Source organism: Blennius ocellaris (genome assembly GCF_963422515.1).
Source record: "Blennius ocellaris genome assembly, chromosome: 11".
NCBI classification, from domain to species: Eukaryota; Metazoa; Chordata; class Actinopteri; order Blenniiformes; family Blenniidae; genus Blennius; species Blennius ocellaris.
The window spans coordinates 8,231,819-8,256,885 of record NC_137660.1 but is presented as its reverse complement, the minus strand read 5'-3'; the positions used below and the strand labels follow the sequence as shown (position 1 = coordinate 8,256,885).

Below are 25,067 nucleotides of genomic sequence, written 5' to 3'. Positions count from 1 at the left end.
GGTTAAAACAACAAACGACACATTTTCACGAGCGCCACTTGAGAACTTGTACAAATAATCATCACTGTGTTGACTTTATTGATTTGAGTCATGTGGGACGAGTCCTTGAAACGTAACTTGAAATAGCTCAAACATTCAATCGCATAAACAACAAAAAACAACTTGTATTCGCAAAGAAATACATGAGACGGTGACGATTCTTCTCCGTCTTCTAACTCCGACCAGGATTTTCCACTAAAACTACTTCTATGAATCTTCACCTCCAGTAATGAACCCAAACTGCACAGAACTGTGGAAAAATAAACTGCTCATATAAGGCGGGGCTGGAACATAAGACTACTGTTTCAGCCATTGCACAAGGTTCCCGGGCTTTCTGTGTTAAATGCTGTTTATTTTGGGCAGAAAGAGGCGGGTAGGGAAAGACAGCATTTCCCAAATGGGAGCTGGGGAAAAGTGGCTGGACGGGCAGGGTGGAGCAGGGCGGGCCTCCTCAACGGTAGCCTGCTGGAAAACTGGTTTGTGAATGGCGGGAGGCGGTGGGGCTGACTCAGCCGGCGGGTGGAGCGACTGTCAAGTTGCAACGTTTCACTCATGGTGGAAGGAGAAAAAGCGATACAGTGTCCATGTGCGTGTGCGCGTGTGTGTGTCTGTGTGTTTTCAAGGCCACTCTTAAGTCCACGAGTGATTGCGGGTGCTCATGTTTGCACCACGCTGTCGTCTCTCTGGGTGTGTGCGATGGAACAGTTTGGAGTGATGGAAAGGTTTGAGAGGAGGCATCTGGATAATGCATTTATCTGGGGTGAGGTGGTGACATGGTGGGGAAAGGGGGAAGAAGTTTGGAGTAGGGTGGGCGTGAGGGGGGGGGGGGGTAAGTCTGAGCTGGAGAGGGTCAGTCTGGCAGGGTGTGCATTCAGCTGGTTCTCATTACAGGGCTGATGTGATGCTCTGATCTCAAACACTCACGGACTTTGCAGGGCCAGGTTAAAGCCGGATATGGGTTTCGAGAGGCCCCCTTCACTGCAGCTTCTGTATCACAGTTTCCCTTCTCAGAGCAGGGTGAGTTGAAGGGGGGTGCACCTTTATAGAAAGGCCATACTATCAGATTCACTCATGGAAAATTGTGGAGCTCTCTGTAAGGCTTAGAGCCACTAAGACAGATGAGATCTGCAACTTTATGATGTGTGTCATGTATATGTTTTGCCGCTTTGTTAGTTTGAAATTACTTTTTGGTGTCGGAGACTGACACTTTTCGAAGTAATGAAACTTTGTTCACATCTCTTTAAAGTATCCTTTCATCTGAAAATGGGCAAAATTCATTTATTTTTGGGAACACTCCACAAATATAGCCTCCCTTTTTGGAGAAAAACTGCTATTTTAAAGTTTTATTATAACTTTTCCAGCTACTGAAGCTCAAAGAGTATCCAGAATAATCAAGTCTCGTGTGCTAAACTGGTCATGATCACATAAGTAACAAAAATGTTCTTTACTTCCCCCTGGTGATGCAAAACCTTGATGATTTTACAATTGTGCAAACTTGTAATTTACTACTGGCAAGATAGCAAATCTTGGATTAATTTTTACTTCTTTGCTTAAGCTCATAAGCACTGGTGTCAGAATGTTTATGAACTACACACCCATCCATAAATCTTGAATATACTGGAGCTGTACCCTGCAGACGACAGATGAAGACTGGGAATCCTCAGATCACCCGTCTATTACAGAGAAACGGACAATCACATGCACTCACATGCAAAACTGTAGAATTTGGAGTCACCAACTCAGATGTTCACCTTTGGTCTGTGTGAGGGAACTGGAATATGCACACAGGCAGGGAGAACATAGAAACACAACACAAAAAGGCCCCCAATCCTGGACTTCAACAAGAGATATTTTGCTCTGGGTCAAGAGCGATAATTACTACCCCAACATATGACCCAAGCTATACCCAGATCTGCACTATATCTACAAAATACACAAAATGTTATAGGATTCAAGTGAGGCCCAACTGAGGGAAGAAGATGGAAAAGTAAGAAAATGTGTTAAATCTTGAGATCTGTCTGGGAATATTTACATAGACTATAGCAGCCAAAACCAACCTGAACCTAATCTCTGAGGAGCGCTGCCCCCCATGCTGGACCCTAACTGAGTACGTTTTCTCAGGGTCCAGGTCCTAAATCTCATCCTCCTCTGCTAAATGTTAAAAAGAAGTGATTCATGACAGCGAGCTGCTACTCAGCAGAGCATGTTCCAGCCCTCCGTGAAGTGGACGCCGAGCCGATAATTAGTGGTGGAGTGACTGATGTACGCTCCCGTGCTGGTAACTGCTGTCATAAGGGCACTCCGGCTGAAAGCTGAATGGAGCCATTGATGTTATGTCAGAAACGACTGTTAGCAACGAGTGAGGCACATCCAGACGGGATCGGGACGAAAGCGAATGTGCAGACCTACGTTTACAATCCCGCCAAAAAAAAAAAAAAGCGTGAAATACAAGAGTTGAACCATGATGCTGTCTAGTGCTCTCTCTCTTCAATCATACTTGAACTATGACAGCTCCAGTGGTGTTCAACAGGGAAGCACTCACATGTATGATGGAAACATTCAATCGCGCAGTGGAAATGAGGACGAAAAATCCCAAAGTGCACAGTTACTAGCATGAGGTGAAGTAGTAGAAATTACAGATGAGTCAGAACATGAGGCCACAGGCTCCAATATAGCTGTTGAGCAGCTTATTCCAAAAGTAGTGAAATCTGACAGGAAAAAGCTAACTGAAAATCTGTCATTTCAACATAATACTTTCTTCACTGTACAAAAAGGCATTACATTATGGGCAGTGTGCCCATTTGAACTCTTGCCATAAATATGATGTCATCTCAGTGTGCTTAGTTGGGATCTAAAGATGGGCGGCTCTAAGTACGGTAATTCAATCCATTGTTTCAAACTTGTTTTTGCATGACAGACCAATGTAAGTGGAGATTTCTGGCGATGAAGAAGGTGCTATACAACACTTTGTAATATACAGTGTTTCATTTCATTGCTTTGCTTCTGTTGACTTCTGTTGACTATTTCCTTTGGTGCTGTGGAACTTGTCAAGGATTATTGATTGAGGAAGGACTCATGAGACCAGAGACCGCCGTTTAATGCCACATTTATACGGGTATTTGAAAAAAAAAGAATAATAAATTATATATATATATATATATATATTGCTCGGCGTTTGAGCCACACATTTACACATAAAGGCAGCTACAACTAACCACAAACAATGATTCCTGAAAACTCCAGCTACGGTAGAGATCTGGATAAACTCTGTGTCTCTGGTTGCGTCTAAAGAGGAAGCAGCTCCGAACCAGATGTATATGAGGGTCAGTGTCAATGAAGATTTTTTTTTTTTTTTAAACATAGAGGGACATATCCAATTTTGTAAAAACCTGGGTACGTGCAAACATGGATGCAATTACAGAAGCTTGCTTTATTGGGGAAAGGGGAGGTGAAGCAATCAGCCAACAAAGCCATGCCATCAAGGCAAAAATCAAAAAATCCAAACACAGAGAAAATCCTGGAGCATAATGATCACAGAAGAAATTACAAGAACAGAACCAATGCTGAAGCACAGGTAGACACACACACACACACACACACACACACGCACGAGACACATGATGCTCAGAGCGTTTGTCATCCAAACTGGAGACAAGCAGAGCTGCTGACACATTCATTCATAACCAGACAGAAACATGCAAATTAAAGGTGTTCCACGTGAAACTAGTAACATATTAGTCCGATTATATTGTCTGAGCAAAAAGTGGGCTTATATATTCTTCAGAAGTGGATCAAGAAAATGAACTTTGAGAGAACTAAATTGCCCCTTGGGGGATAAATAAAGTTGGGAACATTCTTTCCAACATTAAAGTACTTTATTTCTCACTACAGCCCAGACAATGGAATAATTATTTATTTATTTGTTTGACAATTGTAAGTGGTCCTTGTCAATAACTAACTGAATTTAGAAGTGATGGGTCACAGCATAATTGCCATCAAACTCAAGTGTCTCTGCTGTCGTCAGGAAGTAGTCGTGGAAGATTAGTCACTCCAGTTTATCAGAGAAAGAAAATCACTGTTTGATTGAAAACCATGCAGATGCTAACAAAATACGTCTGTAGAGACATGTTCGGTGACATTAAACATATTAGATTTTTTAATGAACTGCTCCTTTATTTCATTGTATGATGGTATAGTGATTGTGAGGTCTTTCCTATAGTTTCCTTATGTAAATTTCTTCTCATGGTCCACAAATATGCATTGGAGAGTTATTAATGACTGTAAATTGTTATGGATGGATGGATGAATGGACGATGGAAGGATGGAAGGATGGATGGATGGATGGATGAAAATCTGACACAGGGCAAAGGGATTATTGCTGAGATGTTACCACTGTGGCTTTCTCTGAGCATGACCTTTGACCTCAAAAGCTTCCCATGCACTGATCAAGTTGCAGCTCACTGTGTAGTTAAGGTTAAGTATAAATACGGTGGCTCAAAACTGGAGATGTAATTTCCCAATTAATGTGATAAAAGTATGATATCTTCTTCTTCTTAGCAGAAGTCTGTATGTTGTAGAATCTAGTGTTGCCCCAAATGAGAGAAAGGACAAATCCCCCAAAGTAACTTGCATCATTGGAAAATGATGGTTCAATGATGTCCTTCAGTTAAAGTCAGAGATTTACTTTATGTGATGCAGTATAACATTTCGCACTGGTGCCCTATAATAACCAACATTAGAATAATTTGGTTAAATCACCCATCCAAATCAGGATGTAGAAACAGAACACAGAACCTCTTTGCGCTCTCGTTTTGTGTTGACATTGTGAATGTTAGAAACTTAAGTGCTTGTACTTAACTGTTGCCTAATTTCCTGCCACTATTACTCTTTGGATCATCAGTGCTGCTAACAAAGCCAGCGCGGCCTGGCCATCCGTGCACTATATGCTGTTCACTCAGTTTGTTCTTTCACCTTTAAGCTTTTTCCCCCTGATCAGCTACGGTGGCATAATGAAAATCCTTTATTGACCTTTAATTAGAATTGAAAGAATGAGTCAGGTGCAGAGGAGCAGAATGACAGCACACTCTCCATTCTGCAGGATAAGAAATGGAGAAAAAGCCTTAAAACCAAATAGTCTGTACGTGATTTCCATTGATATTTGGGCTCTACTTTCTTCCCTTCTGCCTTGTTCTCCTATATTGTGTTTTAACCACTTTTTTTTTGCCACGTAGCGAGATTTCACACTGGAATTCACCATACTGGTGTGTAAAAATGTCCTTTAGCAGCAGTCTATAAACAGCTTCACTCTCGCTGAGGTAAAACAGAGAACGTCACAATATAAACAATCACTTGTAGGAACATTTCTGGCTGCACAGGATTATTTGGCACAAGAGTGTGCGTTTGTACACAGGGGACAGGGTCAGGTGATGTGAGGGATGTTGGTTGAAACAGTTTAAGGAGGAGGGGGGTCTCTGCTCTGATGTCACAGGGGGTAGTGGGATTATTTTTAAAGGACCCACCCACAGAGACCCTGGCAGTTGACGGCTTCCGCAGCTCGGGTCGGACTGACAGAGGCGCGCTTTGTGTCGGCGAGCTGTAAAACTACGGCGGAGCCCGGAGTCACTACAAGGCTCCCGTTCACGGCTGTGTTTGTGTTATACTGTTGGGAAGTGAGTGAGATCATCGGTCCAAAGTCATTACGACCGATGAGACTTTTCGTCGGAGCTGATGAGCCAACGATCCATCAATTCACCAAACGCCTCACTGAAATATCCTCGTCCGAGGGAAAGATGTTTTTACCTAGTGCTTGAAAACTTGTGAATGTCCCATTGTATGCACCATTGTGCACCTTCGAACGAGCACAATATGTCTTTGTGGGCACTCGCCTTCAGATGAGGTACAGCATGTAACATAGAAGTGAAATGAATCCAATACTGCTTGGAAATATTTTCCCTGGCAGCTGCTCAGGAGTGCACAGATCATAAAGAAGAGTTCATGGCAACAATTTGCAGCGTAAAACAAGACTATTTCTCCTTTTTCCACTGATTTGATTGGATGTCGGAAGAAACTCCCCCGTACCCTCTGTTCCCTCCTGATTATTTTTCCCTTCTCAATATCATATCAACTTGCTTATAAAGAGAGCAAATAGCTGCAGATACAAACACATCTGTCAGGTTCCCTTTTTTTTTTTTTTTTTTTTTTTTTACTAAGTCATTAGGCCTCAACAAAGCAAGTCTATCTTAGAAAAAATACAGCCTTTTTTGTTATATCCCTCCAAAGTGAGTCTGCTTTTGTGTAGAGCCCGCCTCACATTAACAGCGTGAACTCAGACAACACTGAGTCTTTCACCTCCTTTTTTTGCTATGCTTTCCCTCCCTTTTTTCGCAAGTCTATTTTCCGAGACTGAAATTACATTACACTGCCATTCTTCTTTCACAGAGAAAAAGGTCATAATTTTTCGTTGCTGCCGCCACCCCTTGTCTGTTGTGTAACTGCGAGTTTTACAGAGAGGAAAAGAGACCAAAAAGTTGTCGTTATTGCCAGCAAGGAGGCTTCCTGCTGCGGCTCCACATGCCTGCGTTTTCCTTTTTTTATTATTCAGCTTTTTTTTTTTTTTTTTAACATTGTACCTCTTCGCTAGCATTGGAGTGTCTCAGAGGGATGCCAAAGTAGATGGGGATTTGAAAAGGAGGCTAAAATTATGCAGCCTGCTTTCACACCAGCGTAGTCAGGCCTGAGAAATGGCCCTATAAAGCCTGTAAAAGTGTGTCCCTGGTGACTTCTGAAAAGTCTGCGGGGAAGGAAGGGGGTCCTAATAAAGCAGCTCTGTCAAGGTATGCAGAGTTGTGGCTCTGCTCTCTGCTGTTTAACAGTGTAGGGCTAGTAGTATTTTCTTTTTCAGACAACTACAAAATCAGGTCTGTAAACATGTTGCCAACATGGAAGCTTCCTTTGAAGAGGGGTGATTAGTACGGGGATATAATAGGTGGAAAAAGTGTGTGCACCGTTAATGTCATCGCTGAGTCTCAGAAGATCCTTGGTGAATGGATGAAGCTTTGTCTGAGATAAATCCTTGACCTATATTCTTGAATGTATGCCAATCAACCATTAAAACCATCTTCACTGATTACCATGGGAGTCTTTGAAAGCCCGACCATGCAAGAAAATGGCTTTACAGAGGTAAATGCATTTTGCTTACATTGATTGTGCTCAGTGGAAGCTTACTTGATTTCTTCACGAAACAACTTTTATTGGAAGGAGGTAGTTGGGGCAGAGGAGGGGAATACACAGCTCCTATTCTACCCATTCATTTCATCACCCTAGCCCCCTGTCTGTTTACTCTCACCTGAATAGCTTGTCACTAAGCTATTCTTAGCCGGATGATTCATACATTGATATCTAGTGTTGGACCCCTGTAACATCTAAAACATGCAGATCATGCAGCTCCCCAGGATAAGGTTGCACGGTTAAACATGGAGAACAAATGTGGTCACTTTGATCCGGAGCTATTGTTTTCTGTTGCAGAAATTAAGCATAAATCAGAAACAAAACAAATTCACATTGTTTCTGCACCTGGAAAAAATGTGGCTTCCTACATTGATAAACAGAAATATATCCGATGTAGCTCTCTGAAAATGTACTTGCTGGAGCAGATGATTTGTTTACAGACGTCATTCATAAAATCAATTCAGCCTGTGTTAACCACATGCTTCATTCAGCTGATCTAACCAAAAACAAATTCAAAGAGTCCCATTCACTTCATATGAAGGAGACAACCATATTAAAATGCTAATTTGTTTCCAACTTTTAAGGCTTATTTCCATGGTAGCTGTCATTTTGAAAAAATCACACTCTGCTTGTTGTGTGTGCTGTTGTGGCTAAATCACTGTTTTAATATTTGCTTGAACCAATTTAATGTTTTGCCTGTCAAAAAAGTCAAACAGAAAGCTCTACTATTGCGGCAAATGCCTCAAATGGTCAAAACGGTTCTCCTTTGGTTTAATGTGTTCCTCTCTGTTAAAAATAAATACTTTGATTTGTGGATCGCTATTATAATCAATTGTTTGAATGATGAAAGAAGTCTTTGTGATATAAAAAATTAATAGGATTTATTAATGGTGTGCATCAACTCCAATATTGTAATCCAAGTTGTAACAGTCCGTTGAGTCCATCTCTGTCGGCATAATTGAAAAACTGATGTTTATCACAAACACAAATGTCATTGACCCTCATGAGAGATCTAATTGCCCATCACAATAATGATCTTTCTGCCATATGGTGAATGTCGTTCCACACTTCATCCATCCATCCTTCATATAATTATATCCTGAAGCCAGTTTGCACTGTTGTAGTATAGGCACAGCCCAGCAAAGGAAAGAAATGACCAACATAACCTCTATTTTGAGTCAACCTCAGTGAGGTTTAACCATGGGTTTACACAGTTAGAGGTTTGTTTGGATTCCAGAGTTGCCATGGCAAAGTTACTATTGAGAAACAAACGGTGGCCATGCTCCTGCTAAACTCAAGCACATATGACAAATTGTGCATGTGACTCAAAAGTTTGAAGTGGCCGACACAAGCACAGAGGCAAAAATGGGCGTTTTCAGGCAACAGTCGAGTTTCTTTGACACATCTTCGCACTCCCTTAAAACATCACCGAAGTGACGCTGACTCATCGGCACAGGAAAGTCACAGGACCCAATTCCGGCTTAATGTCTCCCATCTTCTTGATCTTGTGGTCAGCGAGCCTTTTTTCTTCCCTAAAGCTTTTTACGGATATGCTACATCAAGACACGAAAGGAGATGGAGGAGGAGGAAGAGGAGGAGGAGGAAGGGAAGACAGGGACAGAGACAACAGGCTAATTCATTGAGTCCTCCAGTGAAAGAGAGGAAGACTCCATTTCCTCCGAGCATTATAAATACAAGTGCAGTCAGTCATCAAATTATAGCCATCTGCATTGGCCTCAGACCAAGACTGACGCACAATAAAAGTAGTGTGAGGAAGAGGAGGGGGGTGTGGTAGCCTGAAGGGGGTCAGAGATGGTTCTGTTAGGTAGGTAAACCTCCACACACAGACTGACAGCGTGTGTGTCAGCAGCCTCACAGCTTCAGCTCACACAATTCAGAAGCAAGGATGATCCTCTACAGATAATGAAGCCCATGCCTTGTCTAGCACCTCGGCTGGGTCCCACCTACACCTCCAACCATGTCTCTGGAAGATGAATAGAGCTGGTTGCTACATTACTGGAAGTGCAACCGCATTCTTGAAATCCCTTCATGATTATGCTTTCTTTCTTTTTTGTCCATCCAGTTGCATATGGTTTCCTCTTTGCGCACCGGATCGAAGATCTAAAGACAGAAAAAGCAAGACCGAGGAAACAGAAGGAATGTCACAGAGTGGGACATTTGGACAGATAACATGTTCAAAAGGGGCTTTTCCCACCTGTAGCCTATTCCATAGCAGGCTTTGCACAGCTTATCTGAGGAACTAATGAATTCCAGGTCCAGGCACACTGCAGAGAGTACAGCGTTTGTGTGTATCATTAGAAAATGTGCTGCCTTTCCTGAAGGCAATAGCAGCAAGCTGATTCCGAACCAGAAAATCCCCAGGCAGAATTGTCTTGGCATCACTCTCTTCTTCAGCTTTTTATCCCCATGCTCAGGGAACAATCCAACAAAAGCTTGGGTTTAAGAACCATGGAGCTCATTGCGATTTTCTTTGTTAATGCAATTGCCTGTAAGAATAGATTCTGTTCCCCCCATTTTTCAGTTTCAGCCTGGAGGCTCCTGTGCAATTAGTCTTTCATTTAGAGTACCTTCGCCTTACCAGAAACTCTCTGAACTGCGCTATAATAGCCTCAGGCAAAGGCGGTAACAGCTAACGATAATAGCCTCCGAAAAGTGACATTTTGAAAATGAATGATGTGTAACTGTGATAATTTCATTCGATTTGGCAATACAAATGATATTTTCATGTTCTCGTTTTGAGTTATATATTTACTGGTTTTTTTGGTTGGTTTTTTTTTACATTCTATTTGTTAAGTTCAACAACGCCAGGCAGCATGCAGAAATATTTATTTTCCCACACACCAAACTCATGTTTGTCTGACCGGACAGGAGCCGTGCTCTTCAGCAGGGTATAGTGGGAAGCCTCTGTGTGTGTTTGTTTGTGCATTCATCACTGACTTTCTTCATGACAGAGCAGCCTTGGAATCAAAGGAAAACGCTTCGTGAAATCACCAAAGCATGGGCGTGATGATAAAAGCTTTGCCTCTGTCCTTGCCGACATCAAAATGATTGTCTTTGCTCACATGTCCAGTGTCTGTTGCAGATCTCATTTGCAGGATGAGAAAACCAATGGACAAATGTACCCTTCAGTGTTTTCATGCTGGCAGTCTGGCGTTAACGCGGATGCAACACAGACACAGGCTGCCCTTTAAAGGCCCCACACACATTTGATTGAGTCTTGAGAAAATACTTTGGCCATTTATAGCAATGAATGTGGATGTTTAGTGCCTTATTTTCCCCCCACTGTTTTCTGACTCACTCGTGTTTGAGTCTTGTGTGAGATTTTCGCCTCATGGCCTCGGGCCCACCTTTTTGTGAGACAACTGGATGCTACTGTTGATTTTGAGGGAACATTTTGGCCTTGGTGATCTTGCAGGAATGTTCCCGCCGTGACACAGCACTTAGACCCCTGATCACGTAATTCTTCAGAATATTTCAGATAGAGATGCAGAGAGAAGAAGTGTTTCTACATCTTGAACTATCACTTCTGCGAGGCCAAGTGGGCAACTGATGGGAAGCCCCTCTTTCATGTCTTCTGGCTGAAGTCACGGAAAACCCATGTTAGGGAAACAGGGTCTTGGAGGAGGTCCAGCTTAATTTCAGAGCATGTGCACTGGGAAATAATTGACTTCCTCCCTGGTTTACATTTTGTCAGAGGCTCCAGAGAGCAAGTCTGAAGCAGGTGGCTGCATTTGCATATCATTGAAAATGAGACAGCTCAAGCCTGGGAAATCCTGCACCCCAAGACTCTATATGCCCGGAAAAACCTCCACAGGGGTAATGACTGATGTCTCAATGAGAGAATCCCTTTGAGACTAGAGGAGCTCCTCTTCATCCAGGAGCAGCTGGAGGACAACTGATATCGTAGAAATCAGTTCACGAGAAAGCTTCAGAGTAAAGTGAGATGCAGAGAAATAGCTCACGTATTTGGTTCCCACAAACATTACATTTAAGCATCTTAGAGTTGGGTATCATACCACCACTGTCAGAAAAACAACAATTAAACACAAATCAATGAAGTTATAACATGATGGTTGGGTTTCGAGCTCAAAACTACTTAGTTAATGAGAGGAATGTATTATATTTTTCTTCTGGTTTGTCACATACGTAAGTAAAATACATTTATGTTAAGTTAGCTGAAATAACTGGCAATGTTGAATTGCTTCACATGGTGGACTTGTGTCCAGGGTGAGTCCTATTTCTTCATTGACTTCCCAGGTGTTTTAAATCCTCATGCTTGTGTAATGCTGTGGTATGACACCTTTTTCAGGGGTAGCCAAGATGTTAGCATCACCCATAGTCTAATCAACACCCATAATTTAGAAAAGACAGTTTTATCACAGAACAAAATGCTGTGAATGTGTTTTCTGACTTTAACCGGAAGAAAAGCAGTTCTGTAATTTTCTGAATGCAATCCCTCGAGGACTAAACTGATGATAATTTTGAAAAAAAAGATGTCAGATTTGGGGTAATACTGAACATAGCATAAATACACATCCAATCAAAAAAGGATCCACAGTTGTAGTCCTTGACTAAATGGTTTGCAAGAGCATAAAGATTCAGAAAGATGAAGGTGTACAACTGTACTAATACATGCTTTGAAAAGTGATGCAATTAATTTATAAGAAACACTCTGAACAACATGCTTTATTTCCAACATCCAACCAAAATCAGTTCAAAAAGACCCATTTTGTTCATGTGAGAGGATTAAAAGTGGTAAAAATCGATTTATTTCTGGGATTTAGGATCTGTGGCACTCTGTTGCCAGCTTCCTTTTTTGTTTTCACCATGTAAATTGTTGCCATTATGTAATTATGTCCATCAACAAAGTGATTTACCTTCATATTGTATACGCATCAATTTTTCACATGAAGACAAAACCATTTGTGATGCTGGTTATGTAGCATGGCTTTATCCTCAAGGCTAACATGATGCATCATCCTGATCTTCACATGCAATAACCTTTATTTCATTTTTTAACAGAATCCTACTTTGGGGACAGCTACTGCAGTTTACAAGCCTTCCAAGATGTCTCCACCTTCCACCTGTCACTACAGATCAAGACAAGTCGACGTAGTGGACTGCTGCTCCTGGCTGCAGGGATGGAGGACTACCTGTTCCTTGAGCTCCAGAATGGAAAAGTACAGGTGAGGGATTAACCATGTCAAACTCCGTAACACTTCATTTCACCGCACAGAAAACACGTATGGTGGCTTCCAGTTAATGTGCTCCTTGGGTGATGTCTGAGTAATGGTGTTTAAAGGTAAAACCAACATGATTCATCAACATTAGAGGCACATATGAGCAAAAATGAAAAGCTAGCACATGCTACACTGACTCGCTTATGAATGTCACCTCACACGTACACATTTATAAAGAGTCATAACTTAAATTCAATAACAATGCCAAACGTTTGCATCACCATTTACTAGTGATGCTAAAAGGCGCAAAGCATTGTGATGTGTGTTGCTTTGGTGCAGCAATTAATCTCATTACCAAGCATGTTTCTATATTTTAACCATTTTAAAATAGATAAGTTACTTCTCATGGAGCTGGACATCAATATAGCTAAATATTGTGTCAGATTTTAAGACATTGTGAAAATGATGAATGCTGTGCTTTAAGGTTCCTGTAACATTCACAAAATAAAGTATTTTTCCAGTACACACCATATTTTTATATGTACCGTGCACATAAAGGTAGTGCCATTTATAGTAAGTAATTTTGAGGCAAATGTGAAATAGTCGCATATGAGCACTTTTTTCCATAATGAGTAATCTAATGCATTACTATTTCCAAACCGGTAATAAAATTAAAGCTACTTATGCAAGTCACTGTGCGTTACTATTGTAGCATCCCGCAGGACGGGTTTCTTGTCTGCAAAGCCACTTTATTATTAAACAGAACCTGGCGCTCCTTCATTCTGCTCCAAAGGACAAACAAGCAGGCAGTACATGCAGTATCTGCACGCTCACCTGGCCCGCCCCCTTCTCCACTCTCAGCCAATCACAGGCCAACTCACTCCAATGGTGCGTTCAGGTAACATCAAAGAATAAGAACCAACAATCATGCAGGCAGTTGAAATAAATAAATAGATAAATAGTGCAACAACAGACTGTAACTACATCACCAGGTATGTATCAGCAGGTGCAGGAATCAGTGATCAGCAGAGTTTTTGGCAAAACCGGTTGTCATTTTTATATTGATACGATGGGGGGGTGTTGTCATCAGGTGCTGAAAGTAATTAAAGAAGTTACTTGTAATGTAACTTTTTACTTTTAAAAACAACTAATCAATAAAGTAACAAAGTTACTTTTAAAGGAGTAACTAAATCACACAACCCAAAGTTCGTCACGGTGGTAACCCTAGGTGAAAAACCAGCTGCCTCTCGGCCCTCAACAACAGTCAGGTTGCACAAGGTAACTTTTTCTTAAGCAGCAGTTGCCTTCCACTGGGACAGCATCTCACACCAGCACTATCAAACACACACCGAGGGAGGGTGTTGTTTTTAAAGGCACAGCTGCGCACCCAGAGAATCACATAGGTGTTCCTCATCAACCATACACTGCTGTCTCGGTGCAATTCATTTAACCAAGCTGCACTTTTCCGTCCGAGAGATCAGGTTGGCCTGACAGTCGGTACTAGTTTTGTCAAATGTGGAGAAAAAACTGTAAAACCATCAGGGATTTTAATTTTTAATTTCAAGTCTGTTAAAAAAAAGATTAACTTTAAACTTTAACTTTAGACTTGGAAAAAGCTATAATAATTTCACATACAGAGTGCTGAATTATTTCAAAGTACTTACCGAGTCCCCTACAGGGGTTTCGTAATATGTGTTGTACGTGTTGTAACTTTCACTCCTGAACACACTGAAATCATAAAGACATAATATATGAAGCATAATATCAAGGATGTGACCATTGTGATTTTACATATATGAAAAAGAAAACTGTTTTAATTGATCAACTGTTGTTTTCTCCAGTTGTGTCACTGAAATCCAAATGATATCTGTTCAAGATAAGGAAGTGCTGTTTCATATACCTGGGAAGCAGCATAAAGCACACAAAGCAAAGATCAGTGCTTTTCTTTTGGCAGGGCACTATTGCTACAGTATCAACAAATGTTCAGGATTTGATAGGAAAAAAGAAACAGCGTTCATCTTTTACAGGGATCTCAGATACGCCACACAATACAGTCAATGCTGTAGGAGAATTAAATTGCCTTTTCTGTCAAGTATGTTCAAGAAAGATGTCAATGGTTTTGAAAGAAGCTTCAGATCTTTCAAAAAGTCAGTAAAACGTCTACAGCAAGTTCATTTTAAGGATATAGTTGATCCAACAATGATTCAGTGACTTTAGTTTTCGGCTGTTGAACATACAGCGTTTGGATCTTGATTGTTATACGTTGTGATAAAACCGTGACTTCTAGTTTTAGTCTTTTATAAATGTACAAATTAACCTTTCATAATTGTTCGGTGAAAGTTTCCTGAAGCATGGCTGTATTAAGATGGCTGCTTAGGTGTCAGTCCATTTCGAAGTTTTAGTATCTGGGTGAGATTTATTCAGTGTGCTGCCAATATTAGTTTTTATGACAGTGAAATATTGCCTACACAAATGAAAATCATCTAATCATCTCTAGCTTTTGCATTTCCATAAATTACTCATGTTGGTTTTGCACTAAATATAATTCTTCTGTTTGTCTATAGGCACGAATGAACATGGGAGCTGGTGAGGTAACCCTGACCTCATCGCAAGGTGTACAGCTCAACAATCTACTTTTTCACAAAGTATCACTCACCCTGCAAGACGGCAAACTCACCATGATTATTGATGAGCTCTTTCCAACATATGTCCCAGTCAGTGACGACGGGGAGGAGCTCAACATCGACCTCGGTGTTTGGATTGGTGGAACGGGAGAACTGGATGCTGCCTACCTCAGCACTGCCATCCCCCCATTTCGCGGCTGCATAACCGAAGTCAAATTTGAGTCACATCAGTTTGACATTCTGAGCTCAGCATTTAAACAATGCCATGACACAAAGGAATCCTGCAGCAGTGAGTTTGAGGCTGGGGATGGGGAGGCAACTAGTTTTAGCACACCTGACTCCTTTGTTTCCTTCCCCACCTGGAGTGGAATGACCGGTGCTCCTAGAGCCTTGGAGTTCCTAATGAAGACCACCATCGAGGACGCTTTGCTTGTTTTCCACCCTGGACGGGAGTCAGATTTCATTGCTATTGGAGTTGTAAAAGGCCACCTCAAAGGTATTCTGGACCTTGGGAATGGTGTTGAGGTGCTGGAGAACACTCGGGTACAGCTGGATGATGATCAGTGGCATAGAGTTAAGGTTCAAGTGGGTGATGATGCCTTTGTTCTCAATATAGACAGCCAATCCACTTCTCTTCCTCTTGACTCCTCACAGAACTTGGAATTGGTTGGGAATTTGTATTTAGGAGGTATCCAGGCAAAAATGAAGGAAGTGTTCCGTGAAAATGGTCCATTAAATCGTTTTGATGAGGAGGACATGACCTCAGAATCCTTCATCGGTTGCTTGGGAGAAATCAAAGTCAATCAAAAGGACAGAAGCTTGCAGGATGCTTTGGTGACTAAAGATGTTCATGTTAAATGTGAAGGAGAGGACTATGACTACTCAAGTTATTATGATGCAGACACAACCACAACATCCCCACCTGTCCGCATCCGATATGTAGATATGGACTTGAATGAACAGCATTGTTTCCCAACAGATGACACAGAAGATATATTCAAAAATGTAACAAAACTTCTCGATGTCAGCCCACTGCTTGTGCCAGAAGGTGGAGAGGTTCTTCTTGATATCAACAATTTGAGTCCGACATTTGACCTTGGTGCTGCAGGAATGCGTCAGTCTCAGATTATCTTTACTCTGACGAATGATCCATTTTATGGCATAGTTGATATGAACATCAACACAAGACGCACCCAAAAGTTCACCCTTCTGGATGTGATCAATAAAAAAATTAAGTATATGCATGATGGCGACGAGAGGCACCAGGATCAAATCCAGCTCGAGGTGATTGCTCATGGCAATGAAGACGTTCCAGAGTGTTTGAAAACAACTCGTGAGTACATCCTCCCCGTTGAAATTATCCCTGTTAATGATATACCACAACTCAGTGGGGGAGAAATGACCATCACAGAAAATGGCAGGACCCGTCTGAGTCCAAGTCTTGTGAAAATAGTGGACTCTGATTCTCAATGTGATGAACTCGTTGTAACTGTGACTTCAGATCTTTCTATGGAGTTTGGTTACTTAGAAAATGGCCAGCAACCAGGAAGAAGCATCTCCGAGTTCACTTGCAGAGACTTGAAAGATGGAAACATTTATTTTGTACACAGAGGAGGGAATCAAGCTGAACTTACCTTGAAAGTGTCAGATGGACATTCAGTCAGTCATTCGACTAGCTTTGCTGTGTCTGTGACACAGCCTCATATGACTATTGTCACCAACACCGGACTTATTTTGCCACAAGGAAGCAATGCCTCCATTAGCATCCAAAATCTGGCTATTCTCGCTCACCCTCGCAATGGGGACATTATGTACAACATTACACAACCTTTGATGTTCGGAGAACTTCAGGTTATGACAAGTGATGGGAGGTACAAGCAAGTTTCAACATTCCATCAGACTGATTTGGATCAGGAGCGCCTCAAATACTTCAGCACTGACGCGAGCGATCAGGAGGATATTGTGGTTGAGCGGATTCAGTTCGACGCCTATCTAGGGCAGTTTTCCCTCTGGAAAAAAACCTTTTTGGTCAAGATTATTCCCGCTCAAGTGAAAGTTTCTAACCTAGTCCCACTGGAAATGGAGGCTGGTGAAGAGCAAATCATTGGCTTCACCGAGCTTCAGGCAGAAGTAAAAGATCAAAATCCTGATCCAGCAACTGTTAAGTATATCCTTGTCAAGCCTCCAACACTGGGTAGTCTTCTGTTGTCAGAAAAAGAGTTGGGCGAGGGGGACATGTTTACCCAGAAGGACATTTTGGACAACATTGTTAGCTATCGTGTCCGGGTACGTAGAGCTGTAAACAGTGTAGATCAGTTTCAGTTTAGGGTTTTTGCTGAGGATCAGTACTCTCCAATGTACACCTTCCCCATTAAAATCCTTGCCAATGCAGATGCTCCAGTTCTGACCATTGAGAGGCTGGTTGTCTTGCAGGGTGGTGAGCAGACTCTGAACAAAAACTACCTTTGGATGCACTCCCCAACCTCTTCAGATTTTGTGTATCGGGTCACTCAAGAACCAAAGTATGGACGACTGATTAGGGACTCCCCACCTGGAATGCCAAGATTTGATGGAGCAATTAAAGTTTTCAGTAATGAAGACCTCCAGCTGGACAGGCTGATTTATCAGCACGATGGCTCAAAAACAAGCAGTGATGAGTTCCAGTTTGAAGCAAGTGATCAGTCGGAGAATGCAGACAATCCAGAAAGCATGAATGGTGTTTTCAAAATAGTGATCCATTCCAAGAATGAGCACGCTCCTGTGAGGGTTGTGGATGAAGTCTTCAACGTGGAACGCTATGGTCAACGGTTGCTCACCACAGATGTCATCCAGTTTAGGGATGATGACTCTGGTTTCAATGACACTCAAATCGTCTATGCCCGTGAAGGAATTCTCTCAGGAAATATTGTCTCAACATCTAATCCATCAATGCCTCTTTTCCGATTTACACAAGCAGACTTGCGAGACAAGAATGTTCTATTCATTCACCATGGAGCAGATCGGGAACGCTTCTCACTCCAGGTGTCTGATGGTTACCATAAAACCACCACATTGCTTCAGATCCAGGCAGCTGAGGCCTACCTGCGAGTGGTGAACAACACGATCATTGTCATTGATCATGGAAGCACCAAAACCCTTAACACAACGCTGTTGAGCGCTGAAACCAACATGGACATCAGAGATGAAAGTGAGATCACGTTTCAGATTACGTCACCACCCAGCGATGGCAGGATTATCGTCAGTGGAATTGAGGCTTCAACATTCACACAGGAGGACTTGAAAAAAGGGGTTGTGTCATATGAGCACAATTACGAGAGTTTGAGGTCCAAGGACTCCTTCAGCTTTACTGTGCAGGCGAGAAGGCACTCTGAGGAGGGCACGTTCAGGATTAAAATATTCAAGCAAGGTTACCTCTCTGAGCCTGAGGTGATAACCAATGAGGTCATCATTTCTTATGAGGGAGAGCACACCATAATCAGCCAAGATCATCTCAAGGTAAACTTACTGATTCTCTCCATGCAATTTACTGAGAAAAACTGAGAGATACTTTTGCATGTGATATGAGACTACACTTAAAAAAAAAACATGCATTTCAAATTATTTTAATTTCTGAACATTGAATCAAGATAAACTTTTTTTTCATTTGGAACAATAATCAATAATTGTATAACAACACCGATATTGACTGTCTTTGCCCGTTTGTTTTCCCTTTGAGAAAGAGGTCACATGACTTGTGTGCATACTTCACTGTTTTGTAGTCTTGTCTGTAATTTGCATTACAACCACATGAAAGCCAAGCTAAATATGACTGCAGAGTTGCTGCTTTTAATTTGGTTTATGTACTAAATTACACTCTATTAAGTGTGGAAAAAAGAGTACTAAGTATCCCCCAAGGAGCTTCCTGAAGCCCACTGTAATTCATAAGATGAGCCAGCCTGCACTTCATCTTGAAAGCAATTAAAGAGGTTTAGATTGCTGGTCCATTCATAATACACTCTTTTCTTCTATTGAAATTGAAAGAACAATTATAAAAGTTAAATATTAGATCTTTTAATCTATGTCTATGTAGATTTATGTTAACTCAGGAGGCATTTCAAAGCAATTGAATCAGGTCAACTGGAGAACTGACCACTTCCATTTGACCTTTTGAATTTCATAACAGTATTGTAAATTTACAGTATTGATGACTCATAACACATACTCCTAAAAAAAAATGACATGTTGAACACAGACCTTGACAAAGTAGCTTTTACACAAAGAAAAATATTGACTTAGCTGCTGAATGCTTTAACACTGTGTCCTTACTATGAAACCAAATCTAGTATGACTGTGTATAATATATTGCCAAATGTGAGTATCAGTGCTAAACACTCAAAGTCTCCAGGCACCAGGGAGCTGATTAAAACCCGGGGTGGCTATAAACTTGCCTGAGTATAAGCTTGTAATATGGCTTTAAATGTTGCCACATGTCATGATGTTGCTGTGTCTCCACTTCATTCCGTGCACTACAGAAGATCTTTGACCTGTGAACTCTGTATGAAGTTAACATTGCACTCATTCAGAATGAAACTCACTCGTTCAGTGCATTGGCAGTCATGCACCATTTTGAGTGACTTCAAATAGGAAATAGCAATGCAAACAATTTGTATAATTGTGAAAGTTTCAGAAATGGTTTGATATTTACATGATGTATTCATTGACTTTAAGATCTACGGGGGCTTCTCAGAAAACAAGTTGAATAAAGGCAACCCTGAAGCTGAAACCTACATAAAGCACATTGCTCTCAGTTTCCATACATTTTCATTGTGTCAGCACAGTCATAAAAAAAATGCTAATGGCTTAACTTTGGAAAAAAAATGGGCTTTTCTGTTCTTCAATTTCAAGCAATTACTCAGTTTGAGTGTTTAATCTTCTGTCTTGGTACAATTCTAAGTCAAAAATAGCATTTAAATGAGTTGCAATTTTTTTTAAGGAATTGTGTTGCATATTTAAACATTACATGTTAAATATTAATGCGTTGAATGTTTTTTTTTTCCCTTTGCTTTTAGGTGGAGCAGGCTGATATTATACCAACAGAGATGATGTTTACTATTAAAAAACCGCCGTCTCTCGGACACGTGGTGAAGCTGACAAACAGCTCAGACAGCACAGCCTCGCCCGTCCTCGACTACATTCACTCTTTCACTCAGGAGGACATTGATCAGGGACACATTCTCTATGTGTCTGCATCCATCCAGGTGTCTTATCTTTTAATTTATTCAGCTGTAATAAATCAGATGAGGCAGCTTGGTCCCTTTCATAGTCACAATGCTAATAAAATCAGACAAAAGGCCACAACAGATTGACAGGTCTAAAGTACAAGGTTTGTTTTCCGCCGTGTCAATAATGTACTTCAACATCCATCTCTTTCAGGGCAGGGACACTTTCGAAGTTGACGTCAGCAATGGTTTCACCACAGTGGAGGACCTGCATGTCGCTGTGAACATCGTTCCACGGCTGATCCCCCTCCAGACCTTCAACTTTACTGTGAAGGAGGGCCTGAGCAGAGTGATCAACACAGGAATCGTCAACATCTCACACCCCTTCTACACCTCTGAAAATATTGAGTTTGTCGTGGACGAGCCACCGGAGCACGGGGAGATCCGCTATGTGGATGGAGATGAACTTCCTTACTTTTCATGGGAAGAGGTATGTAAAGAAAATCTGGTTATGAGTTCACTCAACTCACAACAAGAGACATTATGCAAAACTGCTGTGTGGTCACCGCTCACTGTCATTTCTTATCTCACATTTTTTCACTTTTGACTCAGTCCAAATAAGTTTGAAGCAGCAAAATTGCTAATTGTCAAATAAAGTCTGTGAAGCAATATCATTTCTGGAGATACTGAAAAAATATTATCATCGTGTGAAGTCTTTTTCTTTTTACCATTTGGCTTCCCTTGCTGCTTTTTGAAGTTCCATTTTAGAGTCTAACATTTGTTTTTTTTCCCTGCTTATTGCCAAAAACACTGTTTGTTTACCAAACGGCTGCTTGCTCAAAGGCTCAGCGTATGTGTACCACATGTTCTTCTAAAATATGTAACGCTCAGTCTAACATTGAAGGGAGCTCATTTATCCAATCGTTTTGTTTTTACTTTCAAAGACAGGAGCCTACACCTGAGTTCTGTGAAGGCAACGATTCATGTGTGTCACTTTGGGTCTGAACACACATACATGCGCGCGCACACACACACACACACACACACACACACACACACACACACACACACACACACACACACACACACACACACACACACACACACACACACACCGACCCTTCATCCTCACACCATATCTAAAGCTTTATTGCATTTATCTTCAAAATTGTAATTCATAATAGCATCACTGTTGCTCAAAAAACCTGGCTGTGGTGTTCCAGTTGATCACAATGTTACAAGTTCGATGACAATATGAACACATCTAGGAAACAGATGCTACTTTTTTGTGTATAGAAAAAATTTAATTTCATTGCATCCATTAACAAGAATGCTATATTTTCTCACCTACCTGCAACACTGTGACAGACCTGCATGTATGAATCATTCAAATGGTCCCAAACCAATACATCCAAAAGACAATAAAGGAAAACATTAGAATACTGTTTATGGCCACACATCAGACTGCACACAGACATATTGAACTCCAAAGTCCTCAACGCTCTTTGAGCTCAGACCTTAAGGTGGTTTGTCTTTTACAACTTTGACTCCAAAATTTGTAAATGAGTCACAAGTTCTGAGGGCAACTCAAAGAAGAATCCTTTTTTTTTTTCTCAAAGAAGAATCTATTGTACATGTCTAACAATAAGTGTAAACCTAAAATTGAATTAATTACTTATGGAGAATTCTTGTCCTCACGAGTCCTTGTTGAGAGATGTGCTGTCAGCCTTCTGTCCCCACAAGTGTGGAAGAACAAGAATACAGAATAACACTAATTTGAGGCGCTCTTTTTGTGGGGTCTTCATATTAATGTAAAGCATTTTCATGACATTTCCCCTGACCTTAAACTAATTATTTGCCCTAAAATTATCTCACACTTTAAATACAACTAAATATGTATGGGGCCTTACTTTTAGTTTTTAGAGACCATAAAAACTGAAATAGATGATCACACACACACACACACACACACACACACACACACACACACGAACTATAATCCATGCTTCACCCCATCCTCATAACTCCCACAACAATTATAGCTTCCTCTCATGGCTACCGCAGTCAAGTTTCATCGTGTCTTTCCTCGGTCACTACTGTTTTCGTTGTGTCTTACATGATGGAGAGGGCTGGGAGTGCTCTGGTAGCCACTGCTGCAGTTATCTGGTCTCCCTCCCAATGGTTCAAGCACCCCTGCTTTAGGGAAATATGAAAGATGCATGAGTAGTAACCGGTGGAAAAATCTCATGCATTTTGAAAAGACCAACATAGTTTTAGCGGAGCTGGTCAGACACATATCTTATAGCTCCTACTTCTAGCCTTGGTCTGCGCCGCTCCGCTTTGCTGAACCATTGTGGAAAAACTGACGGTGCCTTTGGAGCGCCTCGAGCCAAAATAAACTGGCCCAGTATACTCCTATAATAATGTGCGAGCGCACACAAACCTCCTGCTTTTCCCCTCATACTGCCTCTTAAAGGCTCGACTCAGTCTTGTGCGTAACAGCGATCACATCGGTTGAGTGAATACAAAAGTATACATAGAAAAACATCATCTGGTGCATCATCAGGAAAGCCAAAAAAGAAAAACAAGGCTATTCTTCATGCCACTTTATAGCAGAAGGTGTGTGAAATAAAAAAGAATGTCTGTGATAGAATCACAGTGAGCGCTCTCAAACACAAACCAGAGACTCATGTTCACCGACCACAAGTATGTAAAGAAAATGTCTGGTCCATGCAGCCCACATGAGTCACATCAGCAGAGAAGCTGGGCCAAGCAGCAACGACACAAACAATACAGTAACATAAGCCACTTTATTCATGCACACTATTATATGAATCATTTTCAGCTCTCTGTTGGGTCTCCCATCCATGGAAACCTATCAAACTCCATTGTCTGCTTAAGTTCACGCCATAAACCATTTTTCTGAACAAAGTGAGAAAGCTCCTGCAGCAGTCACACCGAGCATAAGAGTTTGCATCGATCAAAAATAATGAAAGTGAAATAAATTATGCTGCCTGTGTTAAACGCATGCATCAGTCTTGGTCCGCATGTCACAACCCACCCACTGTTTATTGTCCCAGCAAGCAGACTGATTGTCTCGCAGACTTTCCCCGATTGGTAATGATGATACGGGTTGTTGTTCCAGAAGGATGCCAGTCATATGGGATCCATTTGGTTCTTCCTGCTCCTAAAGAAATCGGGTCCCCCTCAATCCCAGCAGCTTACTGGCGTTTGTCTAGACAAATGTCTCGCTGTCCTCTTCGCAGAAAAGCACTCTTGAATCACTGTTAATTTCTCAAAACATATCAGAAGAAACAATTATGTAGTTAGACTATTTGATCCGAGTCAAATTTCCCCAGCTTAAACACAGAAACAAGAGGAGCTGGGTGCTGAGGTTTCTCTTCTGTATGCAGGAAGTCAACAGAGTCGGCCCGGCTCGGCCGCAGGTGCTGTTTTCCATCTGACTTGCTTTGACAATGGATGACTGATTCCTTTGTACATCTGGTTCCTCTCAAAGTTTCATCCCACAAATGAGCTTCTCCTTGTTCTTGTGCTGCTGTCAGACTTTAAAAGCCTAATTATAGCTTTTGTCTCCAAACTTTTAGAAGGCTACCTCAAATAATCTGCTCACAACACAATCCAAAGATACAGTTGGGCTCCAGTGTTGTATTCCGTGTCCTCGTCTGCAAACACGGACCCTTAAAGAGGGAATATACTGGTATCTGCATTCATGCCTGAGTTATTACTCTCATGTCTGTTCATTGAATATTCGGGAGGGGCCAGAAGGTAGTTAGTCAAGCTTGATAATAAAGACTGTTAAAAAAAAAAAAAAGAAGAAGGAAGAAGATATACTCATTAGCAAGCCTGAACTAATTTGTTCTTGTTTGTGTAATTTATACAAAAGAGCAGCCTTTATCCTAAGCCAGACGAAGTGTCTCTTTCTGTCTTTATCTCTAATGTGACACCTTTAACAAACAGACCTGAGAATAGTATTGATCTTCTCATCTCACTCACGACAAGAAGGAGAGCGAGAATATTTATAGACTCCTTTTCAAATATGAAATTGGTACCAAACTGCAGTTGTAAGGTATTTTCTGCATTTTCAGATAAATTGAAATGTCTTGTTAAATATTAAAGGAAAGGGAAAAGCAAAACACACGTGACATATATAGAGAACATAAATGCCTGAACTATAGGAATTCTGTACATAATGTCATATGTTGGACACACAAAACTGAATAGAAGTTATTCATCAAGTTGGTCTGAAGTTACATTTAATAATTGGGGGAAGGTCTTCTATAAAATCGGGATGTTTGTAGAGTGATCATATGAAGGAACAGAATGAAAAACAGATTAAATAAAGTACACACAGAGTACAGTGTGTATATACAGATGTTACTTACAGTTGGACATCTTTCATGTAGTTGTCATAAGAACTGAACAATCTCTGGATTAAACAACTTTCTAGTGAAACAGTGACATGATTGCCCTTTGCTTAAGAACACTCTTTTGGATCAATCTAAAGCGAACAAAGGGCTCACTCAGCAGAGCAGAGGAAGGAGAGGCAGCTCGGTTGTGGATAATATTTCAGCAACAATTCAATTCAATGTGCTTTACACCGCCAATGAGAAAGGTATATATAGACAAGGAAAGGTGATAACAAAATAAAGCAGCAATTAAAAACTGAAAGTAGAAGACTTAAAGATACAGTACAACAGAAAATGTGCTGTAGCACACAGAAAGGTCTTCAGCCGTGTTTAAAAAGAACTTTGGAACAA

At 41.1% G+C, this 25,067-nt stretch overlaps 1 protein-coding gene across 1 annotated transcript in view; it reads left to right on the top strand.

Annotated features, from left to right (window-relative positions):
- The window catches only part of cspg4 (chondroitin sulfate proteoglycan 4), an 81,141-nt gene that overhangs the window by 34,677 nt on the left and 21,397 nt on the right, over positions 1-25,067 (top strand). The window contains exons 2-5 of the mRNA XM_080504452.1: positions 12,310-12,473; positions 15,032-18,586; positions 20,140-20,328; positions 20,504-20,779. Of these exons, the coding sequence (XP_080360578.1) occupies positions 12,310-12,473; positions 15,032-18,586; positions 20,140-20,328; positions 20,504-20,779 (4,184 nt within the window). The remainder of the gene's footprint in view (positions 1-12,309; positions 12,474-15,031; positions 18,587-20,139; positions 20,329-20,503; positions 20,780-25,067) is intronic.